This window comes from Telmatherina bonti, assembly GCF_933228915.1.
Source record: "Telmatherina bonti genome assembly, chromosome: 9".
Lineage (NCBI taxonomy): Eukaryota > Metazoa > Chordata > Actinopteri > Atheriniformes > Telmatherinidae > Telmatherina > Telmatherina bonti.
In genome coordinates, this window is record NC_136627.1 from 6041303 (window position 1) to 6066836 (window position 25534).

Sequence of the window (25534 nt, forward strand, 5' to 3'; positions counted from 1 at the left end):
TTTTACTGAGGGTAAAATTTTACTTTGGGACAGCTTAGGAATTTTTTTTGTCTCCATTTTATTCTTAGGTTTTTAATTGATCTTGGTTTTCTTGCTGTGTGGTAGTGGCTACACCCATCTGTTCAACACTGGAACGTGCACATAATAACTGGGGAACTGAAGGGAAGCAGTCCATTCTGTGGTAGTTGCTTTTTTTTTTTTAATAGATTTGACAATTCATATTATTCATACATGAATGTGACACATGAGACGTACAGGGTACCGATAACACAGTCTGGTCCGAGTTCTGATTGTGAAACTGTGTGTCTGCTTTCTACGGGGGGGTGTGTAGTCTCATAGGGAGGGGGGTGATTTATTGTATGTACAAGTACCTGCAGAGGTTTTGTTGTACCAGTAAAAAACACAAAAGGTAGATACATCACTACTGTACAATTTTAAATGTAACTGGCAATAAAAGATCTAAAATGACAATAAGTAAAAATTGTATTTCTTTTCATACAATGCTGTTTTCTTCCATTCAGGCATCTTTACAGTAGAAATCTTCTCTTCAGCATACATGTGGATAACAGTAAAGTTCATACCAGCTACGACCAACACACACTGAACGGCCTTGCCAGAGTCGAAGAGTTTGGTAAAAGGCAAGGAGGGTAGAATATATTAAGGTCTCTTCACTAGTCTTCTATTTCATTTTCTAGAAGTAAACATGTCACCATCTCAGGCACCACAACTATAAATATCATCACCGACACATGAAACTAAATGGCAGTTCCACATGCTTCGGAGATCACAGCGTAGTTCATCCTCCACACTAACGAAACATCTAAATCTCACCACAAAGTGTTTGAACAGATTCACCATGGGATGATGGACATTTACACAACATACAGCCGGTTAAAGCTCCATGCAGGAGGGCCTCCAGTCACAGTTGGGATCGTTTATTACAACCTGAAATACTAGAAGCTGGGATGAATTAGCTCTCCAACCAGAGACTCTTCCAGAGTCTGGTAGCAAACGCAGATCCCACCGTTCCTGGAGTCTCCGGTTTAACAGGCAGACGAAGAAAACTTCATGCAAACCTGTGCACGTACTGCGAGACAGCTGAAAAACACTGATTAAACGCTTTCATGTGATTGTAGGGGAGGCTGTGCTGCACTTAGATGTGGCATCAACAACAACACATGGTCAAGGCACCATTCTGATTTGCATTATTCTGTCATGTTGATCCCGTGGAGGCTAGCGCCGCTGGAGGCGTAGTCGCATCAAGTTAGCTAAAGGCTACCTGGCTTAGAGATTAACATCTTAGTTCATATGTGAGCGTACATACCATGATTGCTTCGTACAGAGACAATGTGGTTATGAGTACAGTGAAAATATGGCAGCTTTGGTGAGACCATTAAACAGTTTTTGGCAGTTCGCCTCTGGGGGGTGCGTGTTCTCCAGTCCTTGTTGTGATGACTTCAATGTTCTTTTAGAAGTTAAAAACTGAAAAGGGAACTATCAAAAAAAAAAAAAAACATTTTTAAAAAAAAATGTTCTGCTTCAAAGTTGTAAATTAAGTAAAAATATATTTGGGTAATTCTGAGTTTGACGTGACGGTAATATTAAATACAGCCCGATCTCATGAGTTAAAGTTAGAAAAAATAACTGAGCTATGCTCAAAAACAATCTAAAGTTTTAGAGTCATGTAATTTTGCCTTACATCTATTCTGTTATGCTAAACTAATTAACTTCAGCCACCATTAGCAGACTGCTTGCCTAGCATAAATCCAGGAAGCGCGACTATTTAATGTGTAAATGTTGTCCTAATGCATATTTTCAACACAACTTTTTATGCTAGCCTGCTTCTGAATGTCTCTCAGATCAACATTAAAGTTGTCTAAAATAGCTAAACAAGTCTTTGCCATATCACCATTCTCTTATGCTAAGCTAATTAGCTTTAGCTTTAAGCTACAGAACTTGATTTTAATGGATTTGGCCAAAGATAGTAGATAATAGCGTAGCATAAAAACAAGAATTCATTTTTCAAAGTCTAAAGACAAGTTTCAATGTTGTGAGATTATTTTTCAAGCCAACTTTAAAAACTATCCTGGTTTCATCCGAGCCTTTAAATAATTATCAGATTTATAAGTTAACATTTTGGACAAAAGCAAATTTCATTCTGTTATGCTAAGCTAACTAGCTTTAGTTTAAACTACAGAACCAGAAGGAAGTGGCAATAGCTAGCACTAGCTAGCCTACCATAAAGACTGGAAGACTCTGTATTAAAGTCTTCATAATATTCAAAACAGAGCAAATTGAAAGAAAACCCTCATAATGAATAAACTTAAAATTAATTTAAAAAAAAAAAATATCACAAAACTTTAGGTCAAACTTAATCTGATCCGTTAGCATCTTCAGTCAAGGCAGTGTGGAAGCATGAAATCTTACAGGAAGTTTGAGAAATGAGAAAACATTTCCTTTTTTTCCAGAGGTGTAATAGTAAAATAAAAGATGGTTTTGAGGTTTCTGTCTGGCAGAGATGATGCTGCAGCCGTAATGTTTATGCTAAGCTAACTGTCTTCTAGTTTGTCTTAAATCCTTACAAGAACAGGGTAAAGACTGATTTATGGTTACGTTTAGGGGAAGCATTGAGCAGGAAGGGTTAAAGTTTGATTAACTTTGACCAACAGCTGGATACCACAACTATTTTACCTTTATGCTGTGTTTAACGAAGGCCCAGTTGTGGGAAACTGGAATAAAACTTTATGAGCAGCCTCCATAGGAGCCCAATACTGGTCTCACCAGAGTTTTGCAGAATAAACTCCTGAGGGTGAAAGTCTAAGAATATTCTTGTAATAACTTTGGTAAGCGTGTGTGAAGCAATACTGGTGAAGCTCTGGATGCTGATTGACGGAGGGTTCAGGGACTGTTGTGGACTGCAGTTCCACTGGTTCAGACGAATGTAGACTGTGAGATCCCCTTGGGTCCCTGCTGACAAACTTGTTTCAACCATTTCCCACAGATGTCTGCATGCACTTGGGAGATATTTCTAAAACAATCACAGCCTTTGATTCCTTTAAACGAGTCTATGCTCAGCAGTCATGATGGAATAAACAAAAATGATTGGCATCATGTCATTTGGCAAATGTTCTCTAAAGTATAAAAAGAAACAAGGAAGCAAATGATACAAAATGTTCAACAGTAACAAAGAGATCTCCATTTGGCAAACAAAAGGCTTCATTGCGTCTCTGACAGGTTAGATTTTGGTTTATACGGAGGTGTGTGTCCCTTTTTTTCATCCGAACACAACCAGACAACATGAAGATGGAACGTCCGCTCCATGAAACTCAGGGAGTGAGATTAAAAATGAAAGGCGTGGCGTCCGTGCCGGGCTGAAAACAGGAAGTGGAGTCTGTGGTGAGTCCCTGCCGAAGCTAACCGCTTGCCAGCTGCGCGCTCAGTTCATGAACTGTGTGTATCCCTCCGCCCCTGTGACGATGACGTCCATCCAGATCCGCATGGCCTCCGCCGACGGGGCCACCATGAAGTAAAGGCGGTCGTGGGTCTTGACGCAGAAGGTCAGAGAGGGGTTGGGGCTCTGCAAGACAGACGGACAAAAAACAAAGCAGAAGTCAGGGAACCTGAAAAATCTGCTTCTGAATCCACGTTAAAACTCCTCTCTGAAGTGCAGTCATGTTACTGGTCTGGTGCCAGTTCAACCAGTAAAAGCTCCATCTTTGCATGGTTGCAGCATCAGGTTCACAATCAGCTCATACGTCTCAGTTTCATCACCTGACGTCTTATCTGGAAAGAAAATACGACCTGACGAGCTTCTGCTTTTATTTACATTTTACACATAACCCTGACTGGTGGGGAACTGGGGCTGAAAAACTAAACGTGGTAAACTGATGAATCATCTGGAGAAGTTCAATGGAACCATGTCGTCCCAACATCTTCATCATTTCTCAGCGCCCTGCGGAGTGCAGCAGGCTTTTAAGCTTCCCTCTCTGTAACACCACATTGGAAGTGACAAGTAAAATCAAAGTTTCAGAGCTGATCAGAGCTGCACAGTTAGAGTGGTGCACTGCGACAGGGCATCAAACACACACACACACACACACACACCAAGATGATGACAAGGAGAAGGAAGCAGCTCAGCTTTACGCTGAAGGTAAAAACTACACATGAGGTTTACCAAACTGAAACACAACTTGGTTAAAAACAGAAAAATGTTTTAAAAAGGACTTTCTAAGTTGTTGAAGTTGGGGACTGGTTTAAACTGGGATCACTGGGACAGAAACAGGGAATGTGTCTGAACACGCTCGGTTTAGACAGGTGGATACATACTCTGGTCAAGTTGAGGTTGAAAACTCCTTTCTGTGACAGAAGAGCAATTTAACCGATTCTTCATTGAGTATCGGCTTCTCCGTGCGCAATATTTCAAATGTTGCGTAGTCAAAACATGACTTTGGTGTAAACATACATGGCGGATGACCAGGAAGTGATGGGAATGACGGCGTTACCGTGAAACTTTTGGCCAGTAGGGGCGCTAAATCTGTAAAATAAACAGTCTCTGTCCATGACAATTAGAAAAAACAAAACTATTAATAATCAAAGGAGGGCAACTCCGGTCCTCGAGGGCAGCAGTCCTGCAGGTCTTAGCAGTTTCCCTGCTGCAATGCACCTGACTCTAATCAATGGGTAATTAGCAGACTTGTGCTGCAGCAGTGAAACTCCTACAGTTACAGTAGCTGCAATTTCATTACTTTTTTTTTTGGCAAAATAAATACGATATTACGAAGTTTAATACGAATATAATACGAAGTTTCAACAACAACTGCGATTTACGGGTGTTTCCAGTGAACGACGTTAACCGTATTAGCCTCAAAAGTCTTGTAAAATCTTGTTATTTTGGGGTTTTCGACTTGCTACGGAGGATTTGCTACAGATTTTCAAAGCTTTTCTCCCTCATTTCTTTTCGAAAACTCTGAAATTTACTGTTATTTGTTCCGTACCGTGCCATCTTTACCGGAAATAAACTGGTCGTGACTCCAATGTCACGTTTGGGGACATGCAAATGCAAAAAAAAGGTTTCCATTACACTTTATATATCGAAACATCTGAAAAACCACCTCACAGGAGTGTAAAAACGTTTTAGCGGTTTTTTTGTTTTTTTTTTGTAATGTAGGTGTTTCCATTAGCCTTTTTTTTAATGGCGATATTTAGTTTTCGCAGAATTCTAGGTGATATATGTAATGGAAACACACCTAGTGTCTGGTTTCTGTTGAGGCCAATCTCATTATGATGACCCCAGAAATCCTCCGATGTTACTCACATTAGGCCGATGTTTGGGTCAGAAGTTACTTCCTTTAAAGAAAAACATACATGATTACTTTTCCCCATCATAACACCGTTACTGTCTCTGACAGCTGCTTTACTATCATTTAAGGTGGTTTCCTACACAATGAGCACGCTCTGTTCCTTTTGGAGCGCCACACACACAGAAGAAAGGATTTCTTGTTGCGAATATTAAAAATATTAGTTATTTTCCATCTTTTTCCGAGACCTTCGGAGCGGAGCGAACACACGGGACCTTTGACAAAAAGACCCCTGCTGGCTTTGTTCGTAGGGAGGAGATGGCGACAAAAATGTGACTTTTATCCTGTGTACCTGCCTTAACGGTGGTGGCGTTGTGCAGTTGGGGTATTCATGACGCGTCAGCAGCTTACCTTGGTGGCGCTGCGCAGGTGGTCGTAGTACACTTCTTCTATCGCCTGGAAGTAGATCACACCCTTCAGCTTCGTCTCGTGTTTGTCTGTCGGGAGGGAAAGAATAAAGTTTGGTCAAACACTGGCTTATCGGACTTCCTTCCTACCAAACCTCCTCCACACGACCTGGACCGAGTGGAAAAACTGTGAGCCGTTTCTGGTCTGCGATGATGGATGGGAAAAGACAAGCGCAGCATTTTTTCCTCCCGTGTTTCTAAAGCTGTGGAGCTCTCATTGTATTTTCAGACTTGACTGCATTCTTACGCTACTCTGGTACAAGATTGCAGTTTGTTTCATCAGCCACTGCAGAACTGCAGTAAGGAACCGGTGGGGAACTCAACACTCCTCCAGGCACAAACAGCAGCCAACTTAAAGAGTAGTAGGTAGAAACGCAGCGCCTCATTTCCAGGAACAACACTTTTCTTTTTAACGTGCAGCTATTATCTGCTAATGACCTCTTTAGCATTCAAACAGCCCTGAATTTGCATCTCATCCTGCTGGAGGTTGATTAGCGGGAATTAGCGGCGCTCCCCGACTCGCTCGTTGCCTCTCGTTGCGCTGCGTTCAAGGTCAGGAGAGGAGGCCGAGCGCTGCATCTCAATCAGCCTGCTCAAAGAGCTGGCAGAGTAATCTCTGCACGCCTCCTCGCCCTGGATCACTTTCAACCAGGTGCACTTTAAGCAGCTTTGAGCGGAACCTTCTGAGGACTTCAAAGACCCGACGGAGAACGAGAGTCCCACGGCTCGAGGCACCGTATCGAATTACACCAGCACTCGTTCTGCTCGAGGTCTGCAGGATGCATCACCTGCCTGTCAGTCATCCACAGAATGTTTCCACAGCTTTCCTGAGCCGCCAACACACACGCCGAGTGATGCATCCCAGGACTAAAAGCACGGATTAGCATCTGAATAAACATGGGATGACGTGTAAAACATGCAGGTTTCACGTTGTGTGTGAATGAAATGACACATGGAGAATCCAGGAAGGACTGCAGGAGAACAGCAGAATATCCAGCAGAAGCGTTGTGGGGCGATGTCGCCCACCTTTCCCAGTTCCCCACGTTCAAAGAGAGAACACTGATCTCCGTGGTAAAGATTTAATAAACTCCAATCATTTCAGTCAGATCGGAAAACACGGAGAGAATCTCAGGAATTCAGTGTAAAACCCAGAAGTTTTGATCATGAATGTGTGTGATCTGTTCTCTCCTGATGAAAATCTGGAGGAGAGCTGAATGAATTTTGACCCGCGCAGCTTCCCGTCCATCTGATGGAGACCAGGTCTCCTTCAGACGATCCTGATCCTGCCGCCTGAATGTGGAGCTGAAATGGAAACCACATTCTCCATCTTCTATTGTCCAGCTTTGGTGAGTGTGTGTGAAGTGTAGCCTCAGAGACATCTTGCTTCCTACTGTCTTTCTACCAACAGTCACGCCACGTTTAACTCTCGCCACTCGGCCTGGACGCGGCGCATCGAACGCGACAGCGTCAACACGATGCGAAACATCTTAGGAACAACACAATGAAACCTAATGGGGATCATTTCCATCACAAACACACTCTTTGGGTGATCTATCTGGACAATTCCACCCTTTCAAGGTTTCGATCCAGCCATTAGGTGCAGCGGGTTTTTTTTCTGGGAACTGTGTACGTGAAATCTGTCGTGATAACTTTATGATTTATTACATTTTGTGGTTAAAAACGTGTAAATGATGTTAGTGGATCTCCACAGTGAAGCTCTATGTAAACAGTGACGACTTCCTGACAGTCTCTCGACCAATAAGATGCTCAGATCCGAGCGGCCAAAGATCAGCAGGAGTTGAAATGGTTATCTTCCAGTGTGGAAAACAAAGTAATAAAGTTAAAAGAAATAGAAAAACCAGGCGGGTCCAACAGTCCATCTCCTGGGAGTGAGAGATGGGTGATGTAGCCTCTGTCTGGCTCCAGACAGAAACTGTTTCCAACAGTAGAACAAGAGACAGAAGAAGTGAGAGGAAAAAACAAGTGGAGAAAAATATAAATAGTTTTATTTGTGTTTATGTTAGATGTTGGGATGTTTTCCTCCTGACGGCCAAGGCCTGAGAGAAACTTATTTATAAATGAAAACGCTTCCACGTTGTCGATCTGTGTTTCTTTTATAAATTAAATTCTGTGACATTCAATTTCCTTTTTGGTTTTCTACCCGTATAACTATCGATCCCTCCATGTGGCGTCATGTTGGAATAAACAACATGACGCCACATGGAGGGATCGATAGTTATACGAAGTCAGGCGGAAAATGAAAAAAAAAAAAAAACAGTAAAGGACTTCAGTAAGGCTGTGTTTGGTGTGGGTCCATGCTGCCATATGATTGGCTGGCTGTGTAACCACACAGAGATTCTTACCGACGTAGTAGGAGAAGGTCCGTTTGAGGCGGTCGAACACAAACCAGCGTTTCTTCCAGGACTTGATCTTTCCTCCCATCTTCACCAGGTAGCCCTTGCACATCTTCTCGGTGAGGATGACGTGGTAGCACGTTTCCACGCTGTGGCCCGACGACTCCACGTGGGAGCGCAGGTCAAACTCCTCCTTCCTGATGGGGAGGTACCGGGTCATGGGACGGGCCTGGTGGACAGAAACGCGCTTATCGCCTCCTTTCCCACTGAAAAGATTCCACTCGTCTCACTGCACCCACCTGGGAGAAGTTCTTAGACCTCATCTTCACCTCCTTCTCCACGAGCTGCTGCCGGTGCAGCGTTTCATCCTGCAGCCTCTTCTCCGCATCTTCCCTCCTCCTCCTCTCCTCCTCTAGCATCTGACGGCGAGCCAGGCTCTCTCGCTCCTGCGGGAGCAGAACTTCCTTTAGATATGTGTTTGATCTGTCGGAGCTCAGCCGAGCGAACATCTTCTGCTGCTGCAGCTCTACGTTCAGACATTTGTGTAGATCTACTGGACGCCGCAGCTCTACGTTCAGACATTCAGTAGATCTACTGGACGCCGCGGCTCTACGTTCAGACATTCAGTAGATCTACTGGACGCCGCGGCTCTACGTTCAGACGTTCAGTAGATCTACTGGACGCCGCGGCTCTACGTTCAGACGTTCAGTAGATCTACTGGATGCCGCGGCTCTACGTTCAGACGTTCAGCAGATCTACTGGACGCCGCGGCTCTACGTTCAGACGTTCAGTAGATCTACTGGACGCCGCGGCTCTACGTTCAGACGTTCAGTAGATCTACTGGACGCCGCGGCTCTACGTTCAGACATTCAGTAGAACTACTGGACGCCGCGGCTCTACGTTCAGACATTCAGTAGATCTACTGGACGCCGCGGCTCTACGTTCAGACATTCAGTAGATCTACTGGACGCCGCGGCTTTACGTTCAGACATTCAGTAGATCTACTGGACGCCGCGGCTCTACGTTCAGACATTCAGTAGATCTACTGGACGCCGCGGCTCTACGTTCAGACATTCAGTAGATCTACTGGACGCCGCGGCTCTACGTTCAGACATTCAGTAGATCTACTGGACGCCGCGGCTCTACGTTCAGACATTCAGTAGATCTACTGGACGCCGCGGCTCTACGTTCAGACATTCAGTAGATCTACTGGACGCCGCGGCTCTACGTTCAGACATTCAGTAGATCTACTGGACGCCGCAGCTCTACGTTCAGACATTCAGTAGATCTACTGGACGCCGCAGCTCTATGTCCAAGTCCAATAAAAACTATTTAATTTAAATAAAATAAGCTAAAATGATTTAAACTGGATAGGACTGGGTTATACTGGATTAACTGGTTACACTGGATTTTAACCAGAAACTAGTTTATAATAATAAACAGATTTTTATCTGTTTTAATAATTTTTCTCATTATAATAAATTGGATTTATAATTTATTCTATATCTAAGATAGAATTGACACTGACATTGCCAGTAAAATACTATCAACTTTATCATTATTATCATGATCCCATTTTATTTTTATATTATTATTATTTATTATTATTAATTCATTCATTTATTTTCTAAATGCTTAATCCAATTCAGGGTTGTGGGGAAGCTGGAGCCGATCCCAGCTGGCCTTGGGTGAAAGGCAGGGTACACCCTGGACAGCTCGCCAGTCCATCGCAGGGCCACACAGAGACAAACAACCACTCATGCTCACACTCACTCCTGTGGGCAATTTAGAGTAACCAATTAACCTATCATGCATGTCTTTGGATGGTGGGAGGAAGCCGGAGTACCTGGAGAGAACCCACGCATACATGGGAAGAACATGCAAACTCCACACAGAAAGGCCACTATTGAAGCCTTGCCCCAGCCAAGGATCAAACCAGTGACCTTCTTGATGTGAGTGCTAACCACTATTCCACCGTGCAGCCCTTATTATTATTATTATTAATATTATTACAAAACTTTATGTTATATTATTTATTATTATTGTATTTATTATTATTATGAAACCATTTTATTTTATATTATTATTATTATTATTGCTATTATTATGATACCATTTTTTAGTTATTTATTATTATTATTATGATTATTATTGTTATTATTCTACTATTTTATTTTATATGATTGTTATTTTTATATCATTTATTATTATAAAACCATTTTTTATATTATTTATTATTGTGATTATTATTATTATTATTATTATAATTATACTATTATTTTATAATTGTCATGTTAATGTTGTTATTATTGTTATCATTAGTCATAACAGATATGCCGCTGTCACATGATCAACACACTGTTAAGTCGTCAGACTTTTCAGAAAGAGTCTCGTCAGTAAAAACGTCTCGGAGAAAAAGCTGCAGCTGACCAATAAAAGATAGATCCCATTGTCAGGTTGCCATGGTAAACCTTTAGTTTTCTGATTCATGTTCAGGTCAAAGTTATGGATGAGAAGTGTGTATCGGACTCATCAGTCTGCAGATGGATTCAGGATCGCCATCTTACCCGTGATTCAATAAGTCTGGCTTTCTCCAGTTGTGCTTCCTTCAGCATTTTCTCCATCTCTTCAATCTTCAGCGTGTCCATTCCTCCAACACTGGTGTCAAACACAGAGAGAGCTCATCACTTCACATCCTGCTGAAGTAACTGGGAAACAGTTCGTCTGAAGAAAAGTGACATTAGAGCTTTTCATCAGCATGCAGCGTGGCGTTAATGAGCTCATTAATCACTCCTTCCTTCCCTCTGCAGCGTCTCTGCTGAAGACGAGGTAACACACTTCAGCACACCAGCATAGTCAACCTGAACTTTAACCCTTAAACCTCCAGCAGATCCAGGTCTAAAATGTTTATTCAGAGACTCTAGAAAGTAAATCCACCATTATTTATCACATCTTCATCACCATCACTACCATGTTGCTAAGAGACCTCTATTTTCACCTGGACATGATGATGAAGACACTTCCTGTCAGACTTTCCACCAATCAGAGAGCTTAAACTGACGGTAACGTCCAATCAGGAGCAGCCAAAGATCAACAAGTGATGAGAAAAGCAGGAAAATAATGATCCTCTATGGCTGGAATAAAGCCAAGAAGACGTTTGGGATGCAGCTGAGGTGGACGTGCTTTAGTGAGGATAGCAGGTAGATAGTAGCAGGAAGAAGTGGAAAAAAGGAAAAAGTAGATACGTAAATAGTTTCTGTTGCAGTTCCAATAGGTCTGATGCACTTTTAACATTCCCAGAGGAGTCTCACAGGGATCTGTACTCAGCCCGCTTCTTTTTCTATTAATATGATGAAATCCTGGTTTTAAGCTTCTATATCTACTATTAATACTACTAACCTCATAATCTGACAGCTGAGACTGAAAACATTGTGTCTCTATGGAAACATCACGTCTGCATGGAAACATCACGTCTCCATGGAAAATTCACGTCTGCATGGAAACGTCACGTCTCCATGGAAAAGTCAGGTCTGCATGGAAACGTCACGTCACGTCTGCATGGAAACATCACGTCTGCATGGAAACGTCATCTCTGCATGGAAACGTCACGTCTGCATGTTGTCTGCATGGAAACGTCACGTCTCCATGGAAACATCACGTCTGCATGGAAACGTCACGTCATGTCTGCATGTTGTCTGCATGGAAACATCACGTCTCCATGGAAACGTCATCTCTGCATGGAAACGTCACGTCTGCATGTTGTCTGCATGGAAACGTCACGTCTGCATGGAAACATCACGTCTCCATGGAAACATCACGTCTGCATGGAAACGTCATCTCTGCATGGAAACGTCACGTCTGCATGGAAACATCACGTCTGTATGGAAACATCATGTCTGCATGCTAACTGGGATTAAAGCGTCACCTTTTACAGGTTTCAATAAAATAAAACGAGGCGGAGCAGAAACACCAGAAAATGATGCAGAGTTTTAAGGGTTAAACTGATCAGGAGTCATTAGAAATGCGATATGCAGACTGCTGCTCTTTTACGTGAAGCAGAAGTGTCCACCGTGTGTGTGTGTGTGTGTGTGTGTGTGTGTGTTTCTGCGTCATACACACCTGGACATGTTGTCGGGCGAGCAGGCTGAGTTGTTCCCGGTGGACACGCTGGTGTCCATGCTGTCGGAGCTCTCCAGGCTCAGGGTGTCGTACGGCTGCTCTCCAGATGGAGGCTGGTGGTGCAGGATGGAGTGGTGAACCAGAGGATGGGGGCCCAGCATGGGGCTGTACGCCATGACGGGTGAGTAGGAGGGCGACGAGGAGGAAGATGTTAGCAGGTGGGGCTGGGAGCCATGGAGCGCCTCCCACTGGCACTGAGCCTCCGCTGCAGCTCGCTGTTTGAGCTCGGCCAGTCGGCGGCGCTGCTCCTCTATCACCTGCTGGCCTGAGAGGAGGAAGACCAAGAGATGTCATCATTTCTGGTGTGGATCTCCAACACCCCAAAGCCCATGCACCACACACACGCACACACACACACACACACACACACACACGTATGTGCGCCGGCCGAGAAGCTCTGTGGATGAAACAGTCATCAGGTCCAACATAAAGTAAAAACCCAACTGGAAGCAGCTCCGCTCTTCCCTCAACATGCAAGATTTATTCTCCAGCAGCAGCTGTTCATGGAAAATTGATGGAAGAATAAAGAAGACTGGATGTCACAGACGAAGAAAAGATGAAAAGAGATTTTGGGGGTGGGGGGAGTTAATGACACGGCAGAGAGAGAAGAGACGGATGAAGACAGGGTCTGAAATTAACAGCCGTCAGGTTGTGTAAACGTTACGCAGGATGGATGAACCAACCGACGGGAGCCGTCAGGCCGGATCAGCTGCAGGATTTTCAGGTTGGAAACCGACTTTGGTCTGTTGCTTTCTGTTAACGAGTCACACGCCAACATAAACGTCTAGCTCAAGTCAGCCGGTCCGGGGCTCTGCGGCGCAGCCGGTCCGGGGCTCTGCGGCGCAGCCGGTCAGGAACAGACAGACATGAGAAACCCTGAACTGAAGACACGTTTGACCAGCTCGGGTTTTTAAAGCCGGGAGTCGTGGGTGGCATCTGACTGAGCTGCATATAAAAGTCCAGACGCTTCGCTCTGATCCACTTAGTCACAACATGGCAGCACCGAGGGAGGAGGCAGCCGCTCCGTTTCACCATTAAAGTCTGGTTTTAGATGTTTTAGCTGCACTTTAACTGGATTTTAGGAGCACAACACGTCAACATGGACAAATAGAACACATGGATGCTGTATCGTAGGAGCACTGGTCCTAGTAATCCCTCTAGTGGTAAGCTGAAGACATGATAGTGTTCATTAATTGGTTTAAAACTCTGAAAATTAAAAGAAATCAAATTAAAACCATCATATAACTTTTTTATTGTCCATTAATGTCAAACTGGGAGAATTTCTGATCTGAAAATTCCAGTTCAGGTGCGTTGGAGATGTTACATGATCCCATCACGCCAGCGTCAACACACACACAAGTACTCTGTAATAAAAAAAATTCTCTTTACTTTAGAAAAAGTGAACACAAGTCAAGATGGAGAGTTAATCTGAGGTTTGATCGTTTCGGGTCCCAAATGGTGGTAAAATGGGTAAAAAACGAGAACAAAAGCTGAAATTGCTCTAAACACTGCAGGAAAACATGTTTTATGAGATGTAAAAAGGAAAAGTATTAAAACAAGGCGGGAGAGTTATTCACGGACGGGGAAGAAACAGGCAGAAAGATTTGCTGTAACTACGGTAAGTAAAGAGTTATTACGCAGAGTTCAGTCACAGATTTTACAGTAAATATGAGTCTTATTTGTTTGTTTCTGCCCCAAAACAAACCGCTGTGCTTTTAATCACCATCATATCAGCGATGTGTTAGAAAAAGTTTCTGTTGTGATCAGTGTTTCTGCTGCTGGGATAAGCCCGACTGTCCCCAGGAGACTCGTTTGGCATTTAGTTCAGATCCGCTTCAGTGGAAAATGTGTCTCTGGTACAGTTCAGTGTTGACGCCTCCTCTGAAGACAGGACAATAAGATGAGTAAGAACCAGCCGGTTACCTTTCTGCTGCAGAGCCAGCTGCCTCTTGGTCTCGATGTCTTGCAGGGTTGCAGCCAGGTTCCTGGGCAGACTCCCGGTGCTGCTGACCGCCAGCAGGGGGCTCTGCAGGGTCACACAAAGAAACCTCAAGCTCTAAGTCATGAAGCCGGCTGGCTGCTGGAGGAAAGGAGCTGCTGCTGTACCTTAGAGCTGGTGTTGCGTCCCAGCGTTGCTGCTCCGTGCTGCAGAGGAGATGCCGACCCGGACCGGGGCTGATGGAGACACAGACCGGGGTCGCTGTCCAGTTTAGAGCGAAACACCTGAAGACCAAGACATTCACAAGAACAGGCAGATTCATTAAAGAAAAGGCTGAATTTACAACAGTCACTCAAATAACTGGAGACCTAAAAAAGGAACAATAAATAAAAATGTGCAAAAATATAGTTTAGGAATATAAGACACTGTTTTTTCATTTAATTGAGATTAAGCAAGAAAAAACAAACAAACAAACAAATTGGTCCTGGACAAATCAGAGCATTTTTCTGTTGAACAGTGGGACAAAATACCTGCCAACAGGTGCAGAAGTCTGACTGAGAGGAACAGAAAACACCTGACTGGAGCGGAAACATTAAAGGATTGTTCAACTTAATATTATTTTATGACTGATGGAATATGTAATAAATTATCTTATTTGTTGGGTTTTTCTTAAAAAAAAATATTTCTATTGAACCAGAATTAGAAAATAATGCCATGATTTTCATAAAATTTTTATTTATTATTACTTTAGTCAATTTCAGCTAATTTTACAGGCAGCTGGTTATTTTCCATCTTTCTGAATAAATATGAGCACAACTGCATGTGACGGTACATAAGGCTGATTATGGTGAAATAACTTAGAGCTGAATCAGGACTTTAAAAACAGCACACAGCCCCCTGCTGGCAGCACTAGAGCAGAGCTCTCCCCCCTCACCTGAACCAGTCTGAGCATGCTGGTGTGTGCATGCAGGGAACCATCATGTTGGGGATGCTGCGTTTCAGACCGCAGATCCAAACCACCGCACAGCCCATTAAACACACTACTGCTCACTTTTAACAAAGTTTTTAAACATCAGAAAGTGTTGATGACTCTTCATGCTCTGCAGGGTATCGCAGCCCATACCATCCTGAGTCAGGACCTGGTCTGATGTGGTCCAGGTCTGCAGAAAGCAGGGGAATGATGTGCACACAGAAAATATGTGGTGTGAAGAGATCCGGTTGAGGTCTTTGCTGATCCGGACGGATCTGAACAAAGCCTGGTTTAGTCTGGAGCGGTAATGCTGGAACAGGTTCACGCCCCGGTTTGGTCCACAGTAACTCAACATAAGGTTAGTCAGCATTAGCGCTTTACGGCACTGGAGGAGCCCCCCCACGCCTCTGGTCCTGAAGAGGTTCTGATCCAGACCGGTCCGAGCCGGACTCGTGCAGGAAGAGCTGGTGTGTGTGTGTGTGTGTGTGTGTGTGTGCGCTGAGAGTGGAGGTTTTTCCTGAGAGGAACACAGCGCTGCTTCATGCGCCTGACTTGTGAAGGTGTGTGCTGACTATACTGGGTAAACTGGTCTGCTGATGGGACAGAAACGCTCTTTTCACGAACAACATGTCAAGTCACTCCAATACACATCCTGTTCTTTACAGCCGCGGCTCTACATTCCTGTAGATCTACTAGACGCTGCCGCTCTACGTTCAGACGTTCGTGTAGATCTACTGGACGCCGCAGCTCTATGTTCAGACGTTTGTGTAGATCTACTGCACGCCGTAGCTCTACGTTCACACAGTCGTGTAGATCTACTGGACACCGCAACCTTACGTTCAGATTTTTGTATAGATCTACTGGACGCCGTAGCCTTACGTTCAGACATTCGTGTAGATCTACTGGACGCCGTAGCCTTACGTTCAGACATTCATGTAGATCTACTGGACGGCGCGGCTCTACATTCAGACGTTCGTGTAGATATATTAGATGCTGCAGCTCTACGTTATGACATTCGTTTAGATCTACTGGACGCCGCTGCCTTACATTAAGACGTTCGTGTAGATCTACTGGACGTGGCAGCCTTACGTTCAGACATTCGTGTAGATCTACTGGATGCTGCGGCTTTACGTTCAGACGTTCGTGTAGATCTACTGGACGCCGCAGCTCTACCTTCAGATGTTCGTGTAGATCTACTGGACGCCGCAGCCTTACATTCAGACGTTCATGTAGATCTACTGGACGCTGCAGCTCTATGTTCAGACATTAGTGTAGATCAGTGTAGAAACAACTTCATGCGTGTTAAGTCACTCCAACACACATCGTTTTCTTTACAGCAGGTTGCAGAGGAAAAAGAGGAGCATGTACCTGCAGAACAGCTCTGCGGCCTGACAGCGCCTTGGCCGGCAGAGGGGGGGGGCAGAGCGGGCTGGAAGCAGCCATCAGCTCCTGGTACCACTGCTCTAAGTCTAGCTTGGGGAGGCGAGGCTTGCCAGCCTCCAACGGGTGCTGGAGGAGTGGCGGAGGGAAGGAAGAAGGAGGAGATGAAGGAAAACAAGAAGACAAAGGAAATTAGAAAGCATTCACAGACAGCAGAGAGAGGAGAGAAATGTTTGTTTCACCCTGAAAAGCTGTAATTAAGCTTTACTTGGAAAATATTCCTAATTGTATTCAACACATTCTAGTTGCAGAGCGCCGTTTAGCCTGCAGCCTCCATCCTGCCTGCATGCGGGCTTTTATTCCACGCTGCCACAGCAATGACCCACTTTCACACACCAACACTAAACATCTCCCTCTTTCAGGGCTGAAACTTTGCTGCTGCTGCACAAAGACTTAAAAAGCAGGAAAATGAATCTGTTTGGCATGAAAACGTCCAGGTTCAGTTCAGTTACTCAGGTCTGAAGTCACAGTTTGACCGTTTGAGATGAAAACATAAAGCTGGAGGCGGGAAGATTTTTTATAATCCAAGAAACAACTATATTACATTTACTCTACCTGCCCTGCAGAAATGAGTATATAATAGTAATCTAGTACATAAAATACTCCTAACGTCAGCTGACTAGAGGAGGAGGGAAAAGACAGAAGGAAGGAGGAGGAACAGAAGGAGTAGAGGAAGAGAGGAGAAGAAGAAGTTGAAGGTGAAGAAAAAAGCATTAATGGTAGAAGAAGTACTAATGGAGAAGTAGTATTAGTAGAATAAGGAGGTGGAAGTAATAGAAGAAGAAGGAGGAAGGCCAACACACCTCTCCAGACAGAGAGAGGGAGGAGCCAAGTGGAGAGGGGAGGAAGGAGAAGGTGGGGTCTACCGCTCCAGAGTGCAGGGGCTGGTGAAGCGGGGAGGTAGGAGACGACTCCACCTTCGGCATCCCATACATCTGGTTTAACTGGCCCACCGTCACATACTGCTTCCAGAAGGAGACACACACAAAGAGGAGGTTCGGAGAAGAGGAGCAGCAGGAGGAAAAGGTTTAAAGATATTCTGAACTGTGGAGGAGAGGAGGAAGGAAGGAAACACACACACACACACACACAACTGACATGGAGACAACCACCTCTTCCTCCACCCTAAAGACAAAGTTAATCACAAAATATTTGTGTAAAATAATAAAAACAGAAAGTAAAGTTTCAGTTTGATCATCTGGTGTTTTTTCTGTTTTTATTCACGTTTTACACAAAGACTCGACTCTTTTGGGTTTTGTGTCTTTTTGTTCAGTGAATGTTTTATTACAGTTGTTTAAATGAATATTTCTGTTATTTTCCAGTTATTTCCAGTAAAAACAGACAGAAGAAACCAGTTCAGCGGAAACAGACACGTCACTGCGAGCAGCAAACACATCGCACGCAGGCGGTCGCCAGCGCACGTGCACGTCTGACGGCTTGATGTGCTGCAGAACATCAGCTGAGATGCGTTCGGTGTGCGTTTGACAACAGCAACATGGTGCGTTCGGTGTGCGTTCGACAACAGAAACATGCTGCGTTCGGTGTGCGTTCGACAACAGAAACATGGTCCGTTCGGTGTGCGTTCGACAACAGAAATATGCTGCGTTCGGTGTGCGTTCGACAACAGAAATATGCTGCGTTCGGTGTGCGTTCGCCAACAGAAACATGGTGCGTTCGCCAACAGAAATATGCTGCGTTCGGTGTGCGTTCGACAACAGAAACATGGTGCGTTCGGTGTGCGTTCGACAACAGAAACATGGTGCGTTCGGTGTGCGTTTGACAACTGAAACATGGTCCGTTCGACAACAGAAACATGGTGCGTTCGGTGTGCGTTCGACAACAGAAACATGCTGCGTTCGGTGTGCGTTCGACAACTGAAACATGGTCCGTTCGACAACAGAAACATGGTCCGTTCGGTGTGCGTTCAACAACAGAAACATGGTGCGTTCGGTGTGCGTTTGACAACAGAAACATGGTGCGTTCGGTGTGCGTTTGACAACAGAAACATGGTGCGTTCGGTGTGCGTTTGACAACAGAAACATGGTGCGTTCGGTGTGCGTTTGACAACAGAAACATGGTGCGTTCGGTGTGCGTTCAACAACAGAAACATGCTGCGTTCGGTGTGCGTTTGACAACAGAAACATGGTGCGTTCGGTGTGCGTTCGACAACAGAAACATGCTGCGTTCGGTGTGCGTTCGACAACAGAAACATGGTGCGTTCGGTGTGCGTTCGACAACAGAAACATGGTGCGTTCGGTGTGCGTTCGACAACAGAAACATGATGCGTTCAACGTGCGTACTACAGCAGAAACTTGGTGCATCTCACACAGCATCACCAGATCACAGACCAGTAGCATAAAACTGTTCAGACTTGACTTCTGCTTCAGTGCAAACGTCATGACAGTGACAGGGGGCGGAGTTAGGGGATGAGGGTGGGGTTATGTGAACAGGGGCGTGGTTATGCAATGAAGGGCGGGGTTATGTGAGGAGGGGCGGGGCTATGGCTGGTTGGTTACCTCAGGGGGGCTGCTGGGGAACACCTGACAGGGAGGGGAAGGATGGAAGTATGGAGAGGCTCTGCAGAAGGAGCGCTGGGAGGAGCCAGCAGCCTGACCGATACGGAGCGCTTCCTGTGTCGACAGGTCAGGAATGCAAAGCCAACAGGTCAAACAGGTCCGGTCTCACCGTCCTCTGGTGGACTTCAGAATCCTGTCTGAGCTTCGTGACTTAACCGTTAGAAAAACGTTCATCTTCTTTCAGTTAAAGCGGAAGACATCCGAGGGTTAAAACTCACCTCCCGAAGCGCGGAGGAGGACCTGGGGAAGCTCTTCCCTCCTGTCAGGGTGTGGTATCGCTTCTCCAGAGCGGACAGTCGCTCCTTCTCCTGGAAAACACATTTTCATCTTCAGACCACAGTTTTTCTTCCCTCTCCTCACACAGCAGAGTCTTGTCTACCTTCTGGAGCATTTGCAGCGTTAGCGTCCGGTCTTTGGCCAGTCGCTCACACTCCTGAGACGCCTGAAGGCCCAGCTGGCTGGCCTGGTTCTCCAGAGCAGAAACCTTCTCCTGCGAACACAGACAGGCCAGATCTGCTTCACACCGGCATCAATACCTCCAGTTTTACACACACCCAAACTCCTTTCTGGAAAAACACTCGGATGATGAGGGGGAAACTTCTGAGGAACAAATCTGAAGGAAAACTTCTAACCTTCAGGTCTTTATAAGATTCCTGTGTTTCAGAAACAGCAGATATGCAGAACAAGACTGCAGTCGTGTAGAAAAACACTGTTAATCATCTGAATGTGGGCCAGTTACAGAGAGGCTCAACAAGAATTAGAAAAACAGAAATAAAAATTATACAAATACCATTTAAATACAATAATATAATAATTAATATTAAAAGTCCTAAAAATACTACTATTATTATTTTATTATTTTTATTATTAGTATGATAATAATAATAAATGAATAATAATAATAATAAATGGATAATAATAATAATAATAATAATAATAAATGGATAATAATAATAATAATAATAATATGAATATGAATATGAATATAAATATGAACATAAATATGAACACTACTACTACTACTACTACTACTACTAATATTAATAATAATAAATGGATAATAATAATAATAATAATAATAATAATAATAATAATAATAATAATAATAATAATATGAATATGAATATAAATATGAACATAAATATGAACACTACTACTACTACTACTACTAATAATAATAATAATAACAAAGCAGACAACTGTATTATTTAACATCTGGTTAAAGGAAATCTTGATGGATCTATGTCCCAACTGTAAAACAACAATGCGTTAAGTGGAACAGATGTGACATCAGGTGGTCAGGGTAACTACACACATGTGGAAATGAACACGTATGTACATTTTAAAATAAGGGCAAAAAAAAAGTGACTCAGATCATCAAGTGAAATACTGGATTTTTCACTTTCAGATGACTGGAATTTAATTTGAGCTGTTTTTATAGATCTATGCTATTAAAATAAAATAAAATAAAATAAAAAAGAGGCTAGGTACTCATGTTTTTAAAAAAAAATCAGGTTTATGATGTGTAAAATGAGAGTTCATATTTGTAGTAAAATACAGAAAAATGTGGACTTTTTTCAAATTTTAGGTCAAAATGTTATTTTAATTGATCACAATCATTAAATAAGGGGGAGATCTACCATCCTGCAATTTTTAGATGCATCCCTACTCCAACACACCTGAATCAAATGGCTGAACTCCTTTTTCTGCATGTCATTCAACTCTACCAAATCCTGGTAACGAGACATTCACCTGGTTCAGGTGCGTTGGAGAAGGGATGAAACCGATGGTGGATGTTTCAGAGGTCAGACCATACTCTTCCTTACCTTCCTCTTGGCCACATTACTGTGGTACTCCGCCCTCTCCTGGAGCAGCTGCTGGCTCATGGTCTCCCGTTCCTCCTCCAAACTGCTTTCTCTCTCCAGCTGCTGGAACTCCAGGTCCTCAAACTTTTTGGTTCCCGCTTCCAGCGCCTCTCCATCCTGACAGTCGCCATAACAACACAAGAGTCAGACACAGGAGAAAAAACTGCAGCTCCAAAAACAGCTCAACGCTAAACGCACTGTGGCTTCCAGGCAGCTTTCAGACCTGCAGCTGTAAATCTTTACTCGATGAATATACATCAATGTTTTAGGTTTTACTATGTTTACTTCAGCTTCCTGAAGCTCCTCAGCATCCCGGCAGGACGGAGAGGTACACAGAGACCCAACGACGTCTACAGAAACAGGTACACAGAGACCCAACGACGTCTACAGAAACAGGTACACAGAGACCCAACGACGTCTACAGAAACAGGTACACAGAGACCCAACGACGTCTACAGAAACAGGTACACAGAGACCCAACGACGTCTACAGAAACAGGTACACAGAGACCCAACGACGTCTACAGAAACAGGTACGCAGAGACCCAACGACGTCTACAGAAACAGGTACGCAGAGACCCAACGACATCTACAGAAACAGGTACACAGAGACCCAACGACATCTACAGAAACAGGTACGCAGAGACCCAACGACATCTACAGAAACAGGTACGCAGAGACCCAACGACGTCTACAGAAACAGGTACGCAGAGACCCAACGACATCTACAGAAACAGGTACGCAGAGACCCAACGACGTCTAAAGAAACAGGTACGCGGAGACGCAACGACGTCTACAGAAACAGGTACGCAGAGACCCAACGACATCTACAGAAACAGGTACGCAGAGACCCAACGACGTCTACAGAAACAGGTACGCGGAGACCCAACGACGTCTACAGAAACAGGTACGCGGAGACCCAACGACATCTACAGAAACAGGTACGCAGAGACCCAACGACATCCACAGAAACAGGTACGCAGAGACCCAACGACATCTACAGAAACAGGTACGCAGAGACCCAACGACATCTACAGAAACAGGTACGCAGAGACCCAACGACATCTACAGAAACAGGTACGCAGAGACCCAACGACATCTTCAGAAACAGGTACGCAGAGACCCAACGACATCTACAGAAACAGGTACGCAGAGACCCAACGACGTCTACAGAAACAGGTACACAGACCCCCAACGACATCTACAGAAACAGGTACACAGAGACCCAACGACATCTACAGAAACAGGTACGCAGAGACCCAACGACGTCTACAGAAACAGGTACGCAGAGACCCAACGACATCTACAGAAACAGGTACGCAGAGACCCAACGACGTCTACAGAAACAGGTACGCAGAGACCCAACGACATCTACAGAAACAGGTACGCAGAGACCCAACGACATCTACAGAAACAGGTACGCAGAGACCCAACGACATCTACAGAAACAGGTACGCAGAGACCCAACGACATCTACAGAAACAGGTACGCAGAGACCCAACGACATCTACAGAAACAGGTACGCAGAGACCCAACGACGTCTACAGAAACAGGTACACAGACCCCCAACGACATCTACAGAAACAGGTACGCAGAGACCCAACGACGTCTACAGAAACAGGTACGCAGAGACCCAACGACGTCTACAGAAACAGGTACACAGACCCCCAACGACGTCTACAGAAACAGGTACGCAGAGACCCAACGACATCTTCAGAAACAGGTACGCAGAGACCCAACGACATCTACAGAAACAGGTACGCAGAGACCCAACGACATCTACAGAAACAGGTACGCAGAGACCCAACGACGTCTACAGAAACAGGTACACAGACCCCCAACGACATCTACAGAAACAGGTACACAGAGACCCAACGACATCTACAGAAACAGGTACGCAGAGACCCAACGACGTCTACAGAAACAGGTACGCAGAGACCCAACGACATCTACAGAAACAGGTACGCAGAGACCCAACGACGTCTACAGAAACAGGTACGCAGAGACCCAACGACATCTACAGAAACAGGTACGCAGAGACCCAACGACATCTACAGAAACAGGTACGCAGACCCCCAACGACATCTACAGAAACAGGTACGCAGAGACCCAACGACATCTACAGAAACAGGTACGCAGAGACCCAACGACATCTACAGAAACAGGTACGCAGAGACCCAACGACATCTACAGAAACAGGTACGCAGAGACCCAACGACGTCTACAGAAACAGGTACACAGACCCCCAACGACATCTACAGAAACAGGTACACAGAGACCCAACGACATCTACAGAAACAGGTACGCAGAGACCCAACGACGTCTACAGAAACAGGTACGCAGAGACCCAACGACATCTACAGAAACAGGTACGCAGAGACCCAACGACGTCTACAGAAACAGGTACGCAGAGACCCAACGACATCTACAGAAACAGGTACGCAGAGACCCAACGACATCTACAGAAACAGGTACGCAGAGACCCAACGACATCTACAGAAACAGGTACGCAGAGACCCAACGACATCTACAGAAACAGGTACGCAGAGACCCAACGACATCTACAGAAACAGGTACGCAGAGACCCAACGACATCTACAGAAACAGGTACGCAGAGACCCAACGACATCTACAGAAACAGGTACGCAGAGACCCAACGACATCTACAGAAACAGGTACGCAGAGACCCAACGACATCTACAGAAACAGGTACGCAGAGACCCAACGACATCTTCAGAAACAGGTACGCAGAGACCCAACGACATCTACAGAAACAGGTACGCAGAGACCCAACGACGTCTACAGAAACAGGTACACAGACCCCCAACGACATCTACAGAAACAGGTACACAGAGACCCAACGACATCTACAGAAACAGGTACGCAGAGACCCAACGACGTCTACAGAAACAGGTACGCAGAGACCCAACGACATCTACAGAAACAGGTACGCAGAGACCCAACGACATCTACAGAAACAGGTACGCAGAGACCCAACGACATCTACAGAAACAGGTACGCAGAGACCCAACGACATCTACAGAAACAGGTACGCAGACCCCCAACGACATCTACAGAAACAGGTACGCAGAGACCCAACGACATCTACAGAAACAGGTACGCAGAGACCCAACGACATCTTCAGAAACAGGTACGCAGAGACCCAACGACATCTACAGAAACAGGTACGCAGAGACCCAACGACGTCTACAGAAACAGGTACACAGACCCCCAACGACATCTACAGAAACAGGTACACAGAGACCCAACGACATCTACAGAAACAGGTACGCAGAGACCCAACGACGTCTACAGAAACAGGTACGCAGAGACCCAACGACATCTACAGAAACAGGTACGCAGAGACCCAACGACATCTACAGAAACAGGTACGCAGGGACCAAACGACATCTACAGAAACAGGTACGCAGAGACCCAACGACATCTACAGAAACAGGTACGCAGAGACCCAACGACATCTACAGAAACAGGTACGCAGAGACCCAACGACATCTACAGAAACAGGTACGCAGAGACCCAACGACATCTACAGAAACAGGTACGCAGAGACCCAACGACATCTTCAGAAACAGGTACGCAGAGACCCAACGACATCTACAGAAACAGGTACGCAGAGACCCAACGACGTCTACAGAAACAGGTACACAGACCCCCAACGACATCTACAGAAACAGGTACACAGAGACCCAACGACATCTACAGAAACAGGTACGCAGAGACCCAACGACGTCTACAGAAACAGGTACGCAGAGACCCAACGACATCTACAGAAACAGGTACGCAGAGACCCAACGACATCTACAGAAACAGGTACGCAGAGACCCAACGACATCTACAGAAACAGGTACGCAGACCCCCAACGACATCTACAGAAACAGGTACACAGAGACCCAACGACATCTACAGAAACAGGTACACAGAGACCCAACGACATCTACAGAAACAGGTACGCAGAGACCCAACGACATCTACAGAAACAGGTACGCAGAGACCCAACGACATCTACAGAAACAGGTACGCAGAGACCCAACGACATCTACAGAAACAGGTACACAGAGACCCAACGACGTCTACAGAAACAGGTACGCAGAGACCCAACGACGTCTACAGAAACAGGTACGCAGAGACCCAACGACATCTACAGAAACAGGTACGCAGAGACCCAACGACATCTACAGAAACAGGTACGCAGGGACCAAACGACATCTACAGAAACAGGTACGCAGAGACCCAACGACATCTACAGAAACAGGTACGCAGAGACCCAACGACGTCTACAGAAACAGGTACGCAGAGACCCAACGACATCTACAGAAACAGGTACGCAGAGACCCAACGACATCTACAGAAACAGGTACGCAGAGACCCAACGACGTCTACAGAAACAGGTACGCGGAGACCCAACGACGTCTACAGAAACAGGTACG

General features: G+C 45.0%; 1 protein-coding gene across 6 annotated transcripts in view; it reads right to left on the reverse strand.

The window, feature by feature from the left end:
* Positions 1 to 3403: 3403 nt before the first annotated feature.
* Positions 3404 to 25534, reverse strand: part of phldb1b (pleckstrin homology-like domain, family B, member 1b) — a 107790-nt gene continuing 85659 nt past the window's right edge. For 3 of the 6 annotated variants that reach the window (XM_079246494.1, XM_079246492.1, XM_079246496.1), the window contains 13 exons: positions 21049 to 21204; positions 19602 to 19712; positions 19441 to 19530; positions 17450 to 17611; positions 16575 to 16715; positions 14404 to 14520; positions 14221 to 14323; positions 12238 to 12562; positions 10686 to 10776; positions 8418 to 8564; positions 8128 to 8347; positions 5709 to 5794; positions 3404 to 3577 (listed from right to left, as the gene is read on the reverse strand). In XM_079246494.1, the coding sequence (XP_079102620.1) occupies positions 3437 to 3577; positions 5709 to 5794; positions 8128 to 8347; positions 8418 to 8564; positions 10686 to 10776; positions 12238 to 12562; positions 14221 to 14323; positions 14404 to 14520; positions 16575 to 16715; positions 17450 to 17611; positions 19441 to 19530; positions 19602 to 19712; positions 21049 to 21204 (1890 nt within the window). In that variant the 3' untranslated portion in view covers positions 3404 to 3436. Of the gene's footprint in view, positions 3578 to 5708; positions 5795 to 8127; positions 8348 to 8417; positions 8565 to 10685; positions 10777 to 12237; positions 12563 to 14220; positions 14324 to 14403; positions 14521 to 16574; positions 16716 to 17449; positions 17612 to 19440; positions 19531 to 19601; positions 19713 to 21048; positions 21205 to 25534 lie in introns of those variants that run through there. The other 3 variants (XM_079246493.1, XM_079246495.1, XM_079246497.1) reach the window with 3 other exon arrangements.